This window comes from Rattus norvegicus, chromosome 1, assembly GCF_021556685.1.
Source record: "Rattus norvegicus strain SHRSP/BbbUtx chromosome 1, alternate assembly SHRSP_T2T, whole genome shotgun sequence".
Taxonomy (NCBI): domain Eukaryota; kingdom Metazoa; phylum Chordata; class Mammalia; order Rodentia; family Muridae; genus Rattus; species Rattus norvegicus.
In genome coordinates this window covers 80,368,703-80,382,827 of record NC_141534.1, presented here as the reverse complement: position 1 = coordinate 80,382,827, position 14,125 = coordinate 80,368,703, and the positions used below count along the sequence as shown (strand labels likewise).

Genomic DNA, 14,125 nt, shown 5'->3' with positions numbered 1-14,125 from the left:
TGACTTTGAACTCAGAGATCTGCTTGCCTCTGCCTCCCAAATGCTGGGATTAAAGGGGTGTGTCATCACCATACAAGTGAATTGGTTGGCTTTTTAAGCCGTAGGAAACTGAGTATGGAAATGCATACATGCTTGTAGTCCAAACGTTGAAGGAGGTGAGGCGGGGAGATTGCCACAAACTCAAGTCTATCCTGAGGGACTAGTTCCAGGCCATTTTGGCCACTTAATAAAACTGTTTAAAAGCAACAAGGGGGCTGAGGCAGTAGCTCAGATATAGAGTCCAGCGTGCACAGTATTCTGGGTTCAAACCTAGCACCACGTAAACCAGAAGTGACATTGCACGGCTGCTGTAAATGTCAGCCAGCACTTCAGAGGTGGGGTCTGGAGCATCAGGAGTTCAGAGTCATCCCCATCTGTATGTATCAAATTCAAGATCAGACAGATATTCATGAGACCCTGTCTCAAAAATAAAAGACTTATTTTTTTAAATTAGTTTTTTTTTTTTTCAATAGCAGTTTTGGGCAATGCTAGTGCATGCCTTAAATCCTAGCACTCAGGAGACAGAGGCAGGTGCACTCTTGAGTTTGAAACCAGCATGGTCTACAGAGTAGGTTCCAGGACAGCCAGGGCTACATGGAGAATCCTGGTCTCAAAAACACAAACAAATAAACAAATACATAAATAAATAAAATAAAAATAGTATTATTTATTTTACATATATGGGTGTTTTTGCCTGCATGTGTGTCTGTGCACCATGTATATGTATGGTGCATGTGGAAGGCAGAAGAAGGTATCATATCCCGAGTTACAGAAGGTTGTGATCTGAAATGCTTGTCCTCTGGAAGAGCAGCCAGGGCTCCTAGCCATTAAGCCATTTCTTCAACTCAGGAATTTTTGTTCATAGACTGGAAGTCCAAGGTCAATGCAGCAAGAGAGATTTTTGTATCTGTCTACAGCTCATTTCCACGTTCTCAGAGGGCCTCTGTGTCTCTAACATGGTGGAAGGACAAAGGGGTAATTTGTATTTTGGTTTTTTCCCAGACTTGGCCTCATATATCCCAGACTGGTCTGAAGCTTGGAATGTAGTTTCAGATGGTTTTGAACTCCTGGTCCTCCTGCCTCTGTCCCAGCTGCTGGGATTACAGGCGTGTACTAGCAGTCTGGCTTTCACTGAGGCTCTTCATCATTTCAAGGCACTAATCCCACAGGCCCTACGGACTGAGGGGTGATAGTTTCAGTGTATGAATCATGGGGAACACAACATTAGCCTGTAGTAAAGGTGTGTCTGCCACAGCAACCAGAGCTACAAAGATGAGAATTCGTGTGAATGAAAGGTTTGCTGAGTCACGCAGGCTCCATTGTAGGGTGAAAGAGGAAGAAGCATACTAGGTACACAAGAGTCTAGTGCGATCAGCTGAGCACCCTCTGCCTCTGTTCCCTGTAGAAGGGATCAGGCAAAGAGAATCTAGAATGACTATAGCGGCCATCGGAGGACACTAGCGGCTTGACTCTCAGCAGGGCTAGTCTTGACTTTGGGTTCAGCATGTATGGCTGCCTCAACGGTGACCCCTGAAACAATGCAATTTTCAGCCTGCTGTCCTGTCTTCCTGAGAGCTGCCCTCTCTCGCTCTGCAGTTCCTACCTTTACTGTGGCCACTTCCTCCAGAACCAGTAACACGGTTCTGCCCCTGACATTACTGGTTCATTTAAGGACTTAGGTGACTAAACTAGGTCTGCCCAGGTAATCCAAGGTAGTCTTCCCCCCACACAGGGATTATCCTGAATCACAACACATAGTCTCAACATTGTTACAGGTTCCCAGCTTTAGTGAACATCTGTCAGGATACAGCCTACCACAGCCTCTCTGAGGGACATTTGACAGTATGTGGAGACTCATTTTTGACTGTCTCACTTGGAGGGCAGGAAATTGTTTTTGACACCATGTGGGTGGGGACCAGGGATGCTGGAAAAACAAAACAAAACAAAAAAAACAAACCTGTAACTCTCACAACAAAGTTACTCAGGCCTCAACATCAGTGCCCAAGAGGATTAGTTAAATGACTGGTTGCCACAACAGAATATCTTACAAAAGCAACTTCAGGAAGTGGGGACTGGCAACAGGGCTTAGCACTTAAAGGTGCTTGCCACTGAGCCTAATAACCTGAGTTATTAAGTTCCCATGACCCACAGATGAGAGAGAAAACAAATTCCTGAAAGATTGTCCTCTGAACTCCACACTGGAGCCCTAACACACACACACACACACACACACACACACACACACACACACACACACACACACAGTCAGGATACAGAGAGTGATGAATGCTGGTGTCCTAACACACACACACAGACAGTCAGGATACAGAGAGTGATGAATGCTGGTGTCCTAACACACACACACACACACACACACACACACACACACACAGACAGTCAGGATACAGAGAGTGATGAATGCTGGTGTCCAGCTCTCTTTCTCCTTTTTATTCAGTTCAGGATCCCAGGCCCTGGCGTGGTACTGCTCACATCAGGGTAGGTCATCTCTGCACCTGCAGTATCCTAATCTGGACCGTCCTTTACAAGTTAGCCTGACTTGTGATCCAATCACTTGGGAGGCTGAGGCAGGAAGATCAGGTGTTCAAGGTCTGCTACAGAGTTCAAGGCCAGCCTGAGCTAGTATATGAGATCCTGTCTCAAAAAAATAATAAAATAAAAAATACGGCAGGTGGTGGCAGGCTAGAGAGATGGCCCAATGGTTAAGAACACTTGTTGCTCTTACAGAAGATCCCAGCACCCACATGCTGCTCCTAAATATACAGAACTCCAATTCCAGGAGATCTGATGTTCTCTTCTGAACTCTGTGGACCCCAGGCATCCACATGGTGCACATGCATGCAGGAAACCACTCATGAAATAAATAACACTTTAAAAAAAAAAAACACACCGAAAAACAAAAACAAAACAAACAAGAAAACCCCAGTGGCAGTAAAATGGCTTAATCAGTAGGATGCACACCAACCTGAAAATTTCATCCCCAGAACTCAGTGGCAGAGTACTTGCCTAGCTGGGCAAGGCTCTGTTCTCAGCTCCAGGAAAAAGAGAAGCCAGCCACTGCAGTGTAGTCCTATAACCCCAGCTCTGGGGAGATGGGAACAGAACCCCTAACTGGTCTAACCAACTGATAAGTTCCAGGTTCCATGAAAGAATCCACTCCCCAAACCATCCTCTGACCTCCACTTGTGTGCCATGGCACGTGTGTGTCCCCACATAATACATAAATACATAAAAAATAAGTACATAAAAAATGTAACCTAAGAGATAAGATGCCAAGCCTGATGGCATTTAATCCCTGTATTCAGAAAGCAGAGGCAGGCAGATCTCTTTGAGATTGAATACAGCCTGGTCTGTATAGAGTTCTGGTTTCACATAAGCTTGTGTGCACACACATGCTACCACATATGATATGTAGTGTGTGGCCTTCTTCAGGTCAGCAGAAGGGTCTGACACCCCCCCCCCAATAATTCACAATACTGTGAGCCCCATTCCTGTAGAGTTACCTAGTTGTAGATAAAGGGTATTGAAGCCTTATGGTTGCCCCTGAAAGCCGAGCCTTTCTTGTAATGGGCTAGCCTGGGCCTCAGACAAACTGGGCAGGTTTTTCTTTTTTTTCTTTTTTTTTTTTTTTTTTTTTTTGGTTCTTTTTTTGGAGCTGGGGACCGAACCCAGGGCCTTGCGCTTCCTAGGCAAGCGCTCTACCACTGAGCTAAATCCCCAACCCCTGGGCAGGTTTTTCAAAGCTAGAATGTACCTGTGGGAACTCATGGGTACTCATGTAGGAATGAGTGTGCTTCTCTGTGGCAGCTGTCTTGGGGCTTCAAGTCCCACAGATGGTGGACATAACAACCTCTATTATGATTGTCGTTGTTATTACTACTGTTAACGTTTGTTTATTTGTATATTGGGGGTGAGCACCATGGTATACATGTAGAGGTCAGAGAACAACTTGTGGGAGTCAGTTCTCTCTCTCCATCTGTATGGGTCCCAGGGATTAAATTCAGATCATCGGGCTTGGTGACAAGTTCCACTGAACCATCCTGCCAGCCCAAGTTTGGTTTCTTGGTGCTACTGTGACCAACAAACAGGAGCTCAACCTGTGTTCAGCAGCCTGTCTGCCCATGCAAAATTACTTCCTCCTTTGCAGATGAGAAGAATGGAGCCCAGACCCGGCCTGCTGGTACCCCACCCCGAAGCCTGCAGCCTCCACCAGGCCGCCCTGACCCTGATCTGAGTAGCTCTCCCCGCCGAGGACCCTCTAAGGACAAGAAGCTCCTGGCCACCAATGGAACCCCTCTACCCTGACCCCAGGGGGCCAGGGAAGGAGGGGAACCCCCTCCACCCCCTTCCCTGCCCCCCTACTGTGAATCTGTATATAAGGCCCAAGGAGTATGTTGGGAGGGGGGGACACAAAACTTGGCCTTGCCCTGCAGGGATAGGGCTCCAGGGGCCATACCCAATGGGGGGAGGTTCTAGGGCAAAAAGGGGGTGGGAGCTGTTTTTATTTATTTATTAATTTATTTATTATTTTATTTATTGATCAAACTCTGCGGGTGGGGTGGGGGAGGGATGGGGGTGGCTTAGCAGATCCGGACAGGGCCCTCTGTCTCTGTGTCATCCCCAACCCCCACTCCCCTTCATGGGCCCCTGCTCCCCACCAGGTCCTTCTCCCACTCCCCTATGACCTTCTGTACGGATTTGCTCTCCCGGAAGGAATTCTGGTTTCGCGTGATCCTGCCTGCGTCCGTGTCTGATTCCGCCGGCGGCAACAACAACAACAACAAAAATAAATAGCCTTGATCAGGGACAGCTGGCTGGCCTTCGCCTCTCAATTCCTGGGGTGCTTCTGATCACAGGGACAGGTGGGTACCAAGGTACTGCCTCTCTAAGCAGTGAGCACAAGTCCTCCTCGCCGTGCACTCATCAGGCTGTCCACATCAGCCTCCAGCATACTGTTCGGCGAGCCTGGGATGGCTCCATCTTTCTTCCTCTACCAGTAGTGTGGGGCCTGGTCAGAGCACCATTGCCATCTGTATATTTGGAGACCCAGAGGGAGCTTGTTGGAGGCTGGAGTCCAGGTGGGGCTGTAAGTGCAGGGTGCAGCCACGGAAGCTGGAGAAGTCCACGGCGAAGAAGCCAAAGAGCACAAAGAGCAACATGGCCACTGTCCACTCGCAGATAGCCGAGGCAGAGCGCATGTGCAGGGAGTGCAGGACAATCACTTCACACCAGTGTCAAGGGTCACACGGCACATGCTAAAGCCCAGGGCCCACCTCAGAGGCCCTGACACTGCAGGCTGGCATCAGCACATCTTTGGTCCTATGAGGTGCTCCCCTCTCCTGGCATGACTAGTCACACTTCACACCCACATCCCTTCAAAGGAATTATAGCTGTTATCCCCATTGCCCTCCAAACCTTGCTTCCTCTCCATCAGTTCCTCTGTTTGTCCTCTCTGGTGACTCCGATTAGCACTGGAGAACTCCAAACCCATTTTCCATTCTGGATCCTTCCCGATCCCAGAATGACTCTCCCAAGAAAAGTACCATTTCGACGACCTCCACATGCATTGCTGCTTGGTTTCTCTTTTTCCCCTTGTTTGGGTTTATTTTGAGACAGGCTGTCATGTAGTCCAGATTTGCCTTGAAGTTAGTATGTAGCTGACACTGACCTTGAAATCTCAATCCTGTGTCCATTTCCCTAATGTTAGAGTTCTGGGCATCTGGCACCATAACTTGTTGATTCAGTTCTGGGGAATGAACCTAGAGCTTCCTGCACAGGAGGCAAGCAAGCATTCTACGAACTGAGCTACATCCTCAGCCCCCACCAGTCTCAGGCTATTTATAATTTCCTTCCTATTTTGTGACCCATAGCTCCTCCTCCACATGAACTCCTTAACAGAACAGAATCTCATTGGCCTAAACCTGTTCCTCTTTCTAAGGTACCCCACTCTCCCCTCAGAAATGAGTTGACACTTGGGAATTCCCTAGTCCCTAAGGCTTGTGATCACCCTCTGTCTGCTCTCCCCATCGCCCCCTGCTGCTTCAGACAGGTTCCCTCAACTCCTTAAACTTAAACCTTTAGCTGGTGGTGGTACCTCATGTAAATCTGAATCTACACAGTGAGTTCCAGGCCAGTCAGAGTTCTGGTGTGAGACCCTATCTCCAAGGGGGGAGAAAGAAAAGAAAAGGAACAAGCTCCTCATTCTCTTACCTTCAGAGGTACAGCCCAGAAGGGACAATGGTTTCTTTCTTGCCGGAACCTCACACAGCACCAGTCCCATCCCCCACTTCCTCCATCCGCATCGTCTATCAATGAATTTCCCTATTCATGTACTATGTGGAGATCAGAGGACAACCCAAGGGAATCATTTTCTCCTTCCACCATGAAGGGATCTAACTCAGTGCATTTATTTACTGCACAGCCATCTTGCCCTTCTATGCATCCTTTGTTTTGTTTTTTGAGACTTTCTCTGTGTATCTCTGGCTATTCTGAAACTTGGTCTGTAGACCAGGCTGGCCTTGAACTCAGAGATGCTCCTGCCTCTGCCTCCTGAGTGCTGGGATTAAAGATGTGTGCCACCACTCCCTGGATCTACACATGCTTTTTTTTTTTTTTAATGTATTTTCCTCGTCCGTCTGTAAGTTATTCTTCTCTAAAAGTCTTATTAAAGTTACCTGCACAATCCAGTTTTTTGGAAGGGGTCTAGATATTGAACCCAGCCCCTTTCCTAGGCAAGCTCTTTATCACTGAGCTGTATCTTTAGCTTTTTGATACGGTCTGCTTGGCACAGAAATCATCCTCCTGCCTCAGCATTCCGGGTGCTAGCATTACAACTTTTCACCAAATCTGGCTCCTTTCATGGATTTAAAAGCTTCTTAAAAGTGGCAGGTGGGAGTTGGGGATTTAGCTCAGTGGTAGAGTGCTTGCCTAGCAAGCACAAGGCCCTGGGTTCGGTCCTCAGCTCCGGGGGGGGGGGGGGGGGGTAGGTAGGCCTGGAGAGATGGCTCAGTGGTTAAGAGCACTAACTGTACTTCCAGAGGTCCTGAGTTCAAGTCCCAGCAACCACATGGTGGCTCACAACTGCCTGTAATAGGATCTGATGCCCTCTTCTGCTGTATTTAAAGACAGCTGCAATGTACTCATATACATAAAATAAATAATTTTTTTTAAAAAGTGGCAGGCAAACCCTGGAGAATGATTCGATGCTTAAGAATACTGACTGCTTTGATCCCAGCACTTGGGAGGCAGAGGCAGGCAGACCTCTGAATTCGAGGCTAGCATGGTCTTCACAGTAAGTTCCAGGATAGCCGGGGCTACACAGAGAAACCATGTCTCAAAAAAAAAAAAAAAAAAAAAACCCTGAGAGACAGACAGACAGAAGGAACCTGGGTTTGATTACCAGCACCCACATGTTGGCTCCCAACCATTCATAACTCTAGTTGCAGGGGGTTCAACACCTTCTGACCTCTGTAGGCACCAGACACACAAATGATGCATATCCATAACGCTAGCAAACAATTATACCCACCAAATAAAATAGCAGATCTCATAAAGAGGCCGAAGGCTGGGGCAGGCAAGATGGTTCAGCAAGGGATGGTGGGGCTTCCCACCAACCCTGTAATCACATGGCAGAAAAATCACCAAGAAATCACATGGTAGGAAAAAACAAAAATCTCAACGTAAGTGCTGTGGCCAGGAGCACCCACACACATAGATTCACAGGCACACACCAAATAAATGTTTACAAGGGGTGAGGTGGGGCTGGAGAATGTAGCTTAATTGGTAGAGGGCTTGCCTGACACGGAAAAAACCTTGATTTCAGCCCTCAGAACCTGGGGCGAAAAAGCAAGGTGTGGCACCCCACACCTAGAATCCTAGTAATTAGAAGAGGCAGGAAGACCAAAGTCCCAGGTCGTCTTTGAGTTTGAAGCCATCCTGGATGGCGTAGCTGGCTTTACATATTCTCCCACCACCACCACCAACACACACACACACACACACACACACGCACACACGCACACACTGCTGACTGACTATAATAACATTTCTGATTATGCCAGAGTAAATACTCCTTCCCATCTAGGCCATTTTGGGTGGCTTATATGAACACTCTGGGAAAAGTGTTGGGAAAAGATGGTTGAGGAACTAACTGATCTTTTGGAGCGCACAATTCATTTGCAACCTGTCACCAATCCCAGCCAGGAGTCTCTCTCACCGTGTCCAAGAAACTTTTCTTGTCTGAGTCTGCTGCAGCTCTTTAGCACTCAGAAAGACGCTGGACATGCCTGGCTGGTGTCCCTCCCAACCGATTATTAACAGAACCTTCCCCTAATGCACATGCTCCACGCCGGGTATACATCTAAGCATCTTACAGAGCTCTATTTCATCCTCACATACTGAGGTCTGCTTGTTAACTACCTGCATTTTCACTATGTAGCATAGGCTTGCTTCGGGCTCACAGTGATCCTTTTGCCTCAGCCTCAGCTACCTGCATTTCATAAGTGAGGAAACCGAGACACTTCAGGGATGTAAGAAACCAGCAGAAGTAGTATATGGAAAAATCGAGGTTCCTGAGCAACCAATCTGACTTCAAGATCAGTCCTATCCACTACATTTGTTTTGTTTCTGGGACAAAGGCCTACCACATAGCCTAGGCTGGCCTTGAACTCACAATCCTTCCTCCCTGGTATTAGGATTACAGGCTTGTGCCACCGTGCCTGGTTTCCACTGCTTGGGAGCTGTAATCCTTGATGGACACTAAGGCCCAGACACATGAAGGGACACCCACTGTGGTACACAACAAAGGCAACAAGCCCAAAGAGAAGCCATCTTTGACCAGTCCTCACCCCCAGGAAGGATACTGGTCACGATGAGGATGGTGGAGAGGCTGCAGAGACTCAGGCGCAGAAGCCTAATCCAGTGGGGCCCAGGTTGGGGCAGGCCTTTCATCCACCAGGACAGAAAGAACTGTAGCCAGAAGTACAGGTTGCCCAGGATGAAGGCCAGAAAGGCCCCTGCCAGGTGTGTGGGCTTCTGGTTCTTCTCCTAGGGGAAGGGAGGAGAATTGAGAATAAAATTAAGGCAACAGCAGGAGAATGAGAGGAATAAGAGACTTTGAACCAGTCCAACAGTTATAATTAAAAGTGCAAATCTCGGGGTTGGGGATTTAGCTCAGTGGTAGAGCGCTTGCTAGCAAGTGCAAGGCCCTGGGTTCCGTCCCCAGCTCTGAAAAAAAAAAAAAAAATGCAAAACTCGGGACTGGTAGAATAGCTTAGCTGGTAAATAAATGATTTCAGGCACTGACAGAGGAAACGAAGTAACACCTAAAAGATATCCTCTGACCTCCACCCACATACTTCAGCAAACATGTACTTCCTCCTCTCTTCTCTCCCCCCCCCACCTCTCCCACCTCTCCCACCTCTCCCACCTCTCTCACCACTCTTACCTCTCTCTCTCTCTCTCTCTCTCTCTCTCTCACACACACACACACACACACACACACACACAGAACCTGCCACCCTATCACCAACTTTCAGAATAGGTACCTTGGCCCTTATCAGCTCAGCTCAACAAAGCAGTCATAAAAATTATTTTGTGTTTATGTGCATGCCACATGTCTGGAGGCCAAAAGAGGGTGCTAGATCCAGTGAAACTGGAATTATAATCGATGAGTGCTGGGAACCAAGTTTGGGTCCTCCAGAAGATCTAATCGTTCAAGCCTCACTATCAATAATAGCACCTCCCACAAAGTAGAACTTCAGGAAACATGCATAGAATAAATTTTGCATTCTCAAAGTGAGGAGAGGTAAATGTACCCCAAAGGGGAAAGTCTCATTGTTTTAGGTTTTTGTTTGTTTTTACCCCAAGTTCTGGATTAAACCTAGAATTTCAAGCATCAGGGCAATCACCCTACCTCACTACAGTCCCAGCACTAGAGACAGGGTCTCACAGAACCCAGGCTGGCCTTGAGCTTGACATGTATGACCTTGAACTCCTGAGCCTCCCAAGCAATGCAGTAATAGGTTTGAGCCACCATGCCCAGCAAAATTGTGGGATTTTGTTTGTTTTAAATATTTCACTTGTAGAGGCAAGGTGGTAGGTCAGAGAATAAGGTGCCAGAGTCAGTTCTCTCCTTCTGTTATATGAGTTGTGAGGGTCTAACTCAGCTTTTTGGGCTTGGTTGCAAGTGCCTTCACACGCTGAACCAGCTCAACAACGTCCAAGTTTCAATACTTGACAGGTGAAATTCTCTTAGCTATCATAATGGTTTGTGACTTACAGAAACACATGTTAAAATATATATAAGTAGGTTTTTTTGGTTTGGGGTTTTTGGGGGGTTGTTTTTGTGGTTTTGTTTATTTGTTATTTGGTTGGTTGGTTGGTTGGTTAGTTTTTTGAGACAGGGTCTCTCTGCGTAGCCCTGGCTGTCTTGGAACTCTCTCTGTAGACCAGGCTAGCCTAGGACTCCGAGATCTGCCTGCCTTTGCCTTCAGTGTGCTGGGATGAAAAGCATGTATCATCATATTTTACATAAGTTTTTTTAATGCCACATGCCATCTTAGCTGAAGCAGGAAGATGCTGAGCTCAAAGCCAGTCCTTGGCTATATAGTAAGTTCCAGGACTGCCTCAGCTAGAAACAAACCTTGTTTTTAAAAAAAAAAAAATCATGGGCTGGGGATTTAGCTCAGTGGTAGAGCGCTTACCTAGGAAGCGCAAGGCCCTGGGTTCGGTCCCCAGCTCCGAAAAAAAGAACCAAAAAAAAAAAAAAAAAATCATGAAAGATCAGGGAGGGTAGTGGCACTGCCCTACAATGCCATAACAGTGGAGACCGATACAAGAGACACCCAAATTCAAACTCAGCATAGATACATGATCAGATTGTCTCAAATAACATGGAGGGAGATGAAGCCTAGAGAAAGGGCTAAGGAAGTTCTTTGGAAAGGCACAACAGTAATATTAGGGACTGAGAAGGCAGCCAATCATACAGTGCTTGCCTAGGTTTGGTTCCCAGTGCCCCATAAAACAGGAGTGGGATTCACCTGTAATCCCAGAACTCAGGAGGTAGAGCGGGAAGTCTGGGGGAGTTCAAACCTGTCCATATTGAGTTCCAGACTGGCCGTGACTACCTGAGACCCTCTCAAAAAAAAAAAAAAAAGTCCTTAAGAAAGGAATCTGATAACGATAACATAGTCATAGGTTGAGAGACATAGGAATAAATAAGCAAGCAAACAAATAAATTGTTGTTAAGAAAATGACCCTGGAGGCAGTCTGAATATCCTGTGGTCTTGCCCGCCCTCACCTCTCCATCTTTTCAGCAAGAGACTGGACATCAGAGTCAGAATATAAAATACAGTGACAAGATAGACCAGTGGGATTTTTCCTACCCTCTGTCCGTTCATTCATTCTAAAGTTAATTTACAGATCTTCATGAATGCCAGTACTAGAATCTGTGACTCCGTCCATTTCTGACCACCAACAGATAAGCTGATCGCTCTAGGGTACAGCCAACGGGAACTGAATAGAATTCGGTGGAGATTCTGATAAGACTCAATCACTGTACCACACTGCAATAATTTCATGACGAAATAAGGCAGATAATGGTGGTCGCAATAAAATTCTCTCAACCTCCGAGGGTTCCACAAGTTTCTGAAAACACAACCTAGTACATACCGGACACTCCGTAAAGTCCTCTATAGTGCAAGAGTCGCGAGAACCACAAATCCCAGAAAGCCTTGCGAGCCGAGTACGCAGAAAAAGCCACTAGAAGCCTTAGGAAACGTTGGGAAATGTAGTCCAGTTTCCGGCGGTGGGTCCCCCAGGTTGCATCTCACCTGGAAGTTGCCTACTATGGAGGTACCCACGGCACAGAGGATCCCCGACCACAGAATTAGCTGGTTTTGCCACGTTTTGACACCCCAGTCCCGTAGTTGGTGATAACGCACAATGCAGATCCAAACAGCTAGAAAAAAGACATGAGCAAGAGTCAGACTCATCACAGGATTCGCAGCTGAAATAGAGGGTTTGAAACAGGAAAAGGCTGGTGTCGGAGTTAAACATAGGATAAGGGAAGAAGGGATTTGGAGGTACGGGGCTTGGAGGTTTGAGGAAAAGGGGCTGGGATTTGGATTCCTGGGTCTGAGAAAGAAAGGCTGGAGTAGGGAGGGACTCTGGATCTGAGAGAAGAGAACTGGAATCTAGACTCCTGGGTATGAGGAAGGAGGTCTGGGGCCTGAACCTTGGGGTCTGAGGGAAGGCGGCTCCTGGCTCTCAGGGAAGCCGGTTGCTCTGATCTGGAGGAGGAGGAGACAGGAACCCTTTAGGCAGCTTTGGGCTGGTAATGAAAGGAAAGGTCTGGAAATACTTACCTAGAGCAGCTCCTGTATTGAGGATTTGGCCGAAAATGCAGCTCTGGGGAGCGTAAGAGCCACAGTTACTGCAGAAGAAGAACAGGGTCAATCCTTTGGCTCCTCCCAGACAAGACCCTCTATTTGTCTCCCCCACCACTCCCTCAGCCATAACAACCTGATAAAGGGGAAGCCTTTCTCGAGGTCCACAGAACCGTTAACCACAGCAATTGCAAAACTGAGAGGGAGGAATATAGGAAGTCAGTAAAGATATCTTAGGGATAACTCTTATTTCTGTTCGCCAAACAAAACACTTCACTGTGTTAATGGACTTCTGGCCCCCATCCTGTGTCACAAGAAGCCATCCCAAAACCAGCTGTCCCCCCTCAGATCCAAAAGTCCAGACACTAGCCCTCCTCCCTCAGACCCTGGAGTCCAGCCTCCAGCCCTCCTCCCTCAGACCCAGGAATCAAGCCCTCCTTCAGACCCAAAAGTCTGGATGCCAATCTTCTTCCCTCAGACTCAAGCATCCTTTAGGGCCCCTGCTACTTACACAATCCAGATGCCAGCTATAGCCCACAGAGCTAAGATGACAGGCAGCAAGGAGAGGTAATTCCACATTGCTGGGCTCTGCAGTAGAAGTTAAGAAGCTGGGTTTCCCACGTCAGCAAGCAGTCTTCAGGCGTGTGGTGCTGAGGATGGACTCCTGCTTCAGTGGCCCCACTAGCTGGAAGGCTGATGCAGGCCAGCCTTTGCTCAGGGCTCTTCTCCCTATCTTCCTCAGTCCTAATCAATGATGTTTGTCTGTTTTCCTGCCTCTTCACTGCCAGTTCCCAGGCTCCTGGTTCCCTTAGGCCCCTCACCTTTCCAAGTTCCTTCAAATTCTCTCCACTTCCTTGATATATTTAAACCTGAGTGACAGTTACAGGAAAAAAGGGCTTTGATTCCAGGTGTGGCAAAAGAAGGCAGGCGTCCGCATTCCCGAAGAGGCAAAGTCCAGGCTGAGTGTGTATGAGATATTGGGCCTTGGGTCTAATCAGTAGTCACCTTCTGTGAGCCACACAAACAACCACTTCCGGTCTCAGATTCGTAATAGCAACACCCTTGATTCAGGGAGCCCCTAACTTCCTTCCTACAGTTTTGTGGGTTCAACGTCCAAATTCCCCAGGTACTTTATCCTCCCCACAAACTACATACAGACCCCTGGAATGCATCTTCTGAAGTCCAGCCACCAGTACTTACCAGCAAATGCTGGTCTCTTAGTTCTGGATCCTTCTATAGCCCCAGCTGACCTGGGATTGGTGATGTTCCCATCCTGTCTGTCTCCTGAATAGCCGGAATTACACTCTCATACCACCAGTCTGCTTGTCCGTTCTGGGTTCAGTCTTTTGGGTTGCTTGATGTGGAGTCTTGATGCTTCCACCCCACATCCTCCTCTCCTCTTTCCTTCCCCTCACACTTTCTTTTTCTGTTCTGACAAGAGTTCCCCAAAATGGGCAGGGTGAATGTGAAAGGACATAATGGTGGTAAGATCCCCATCTGAAATCTCTTCCTCCACAAGCAGCTCCTTCATCTTTCTTTGTTTTCTGAGACAGAATCTTAGTACATAGCCTAGACTGGCTTGAAAGGCAAGGTCCTCCTATCTCAGCCTTCCTAGTGCTGGGACTAGGGCCTAGAGAGATAGATGACTCAGTGGATAAAAGCACTTGTTCCGGAAACAAGAG

At 47.5% G+C, this 14,125-nt stretch overlaps 2 protein-coding genes across 11 annotated transcripts in view; one reads left to right on the top strand and one right to left on the bottom strand.

Annotated features, from left to right (window-relative positions):
• Positions 1-4,864, top strand: part of Brsk1 (BR serine/threonine kinase 1) — a 26,228-nt gene extending 21,364 nt beyond the window's left edge. For 2 of the 3 annotated variants that reach the window (XM_087581321.1, XM_087581314.1), the window contains one exon: positions 4,205-4,864. In XM_087581321.1, the coding sequence (XP_087437447.1) occupies positions 4,205-4,362 (158 nt within the window). In that variant the 3' untranslated portion in view covers positions 4,363-4,864. The remainder of the gene's footprint in view (positions 1-4,204) is intronic. The other variant, NM_001127337.1, reaches the window with a different exon arrangement.
• Positions 4,415-14,125, bottom strand: Tmem150b (transmembrane protein 150B). 8 transcript variants are annotated; one of them, XR_015622109.1, is made up of 7 exons: positions 13,644-14,074; positions 12,955-13,312; positions 12,580-12,639; positions 12,423-12,490; positions 11,728-12,016; positions 8,919-9,102; positions 4,556-5,278 (listed from the first exon to the last, which is right to left on the bottom strand). XR_015622109.1 is itself a non-coding variant. In XM_087554267.1 (7 exons), exons 2-7 carry the CDS (start codon positions 13,020-13,022, stop codon positions 5,070-5,072), a joined length of 717 nt encoding a protein of 238 aa, XP_087410393.1. In that variant the 5' UTR covers positions 13,023-13,312; positions 13,644-14,092; the 3' UTR covers positions 4,556-5,069. The 8 variants fall into 8 exon arrangements, 4 of the variants coding, with proteins under 4 accessions (NP_001100946.1, XP_087410393.1, XP_087410397.1 ...); XR_015622110.1 differs by having other exon boundaries at positions 12,955-13,031; positions 13,644-13,849; XM_087554267.1 differs by having other exon boundaries at positions 11,889-12,016; positions 13,644-14,092.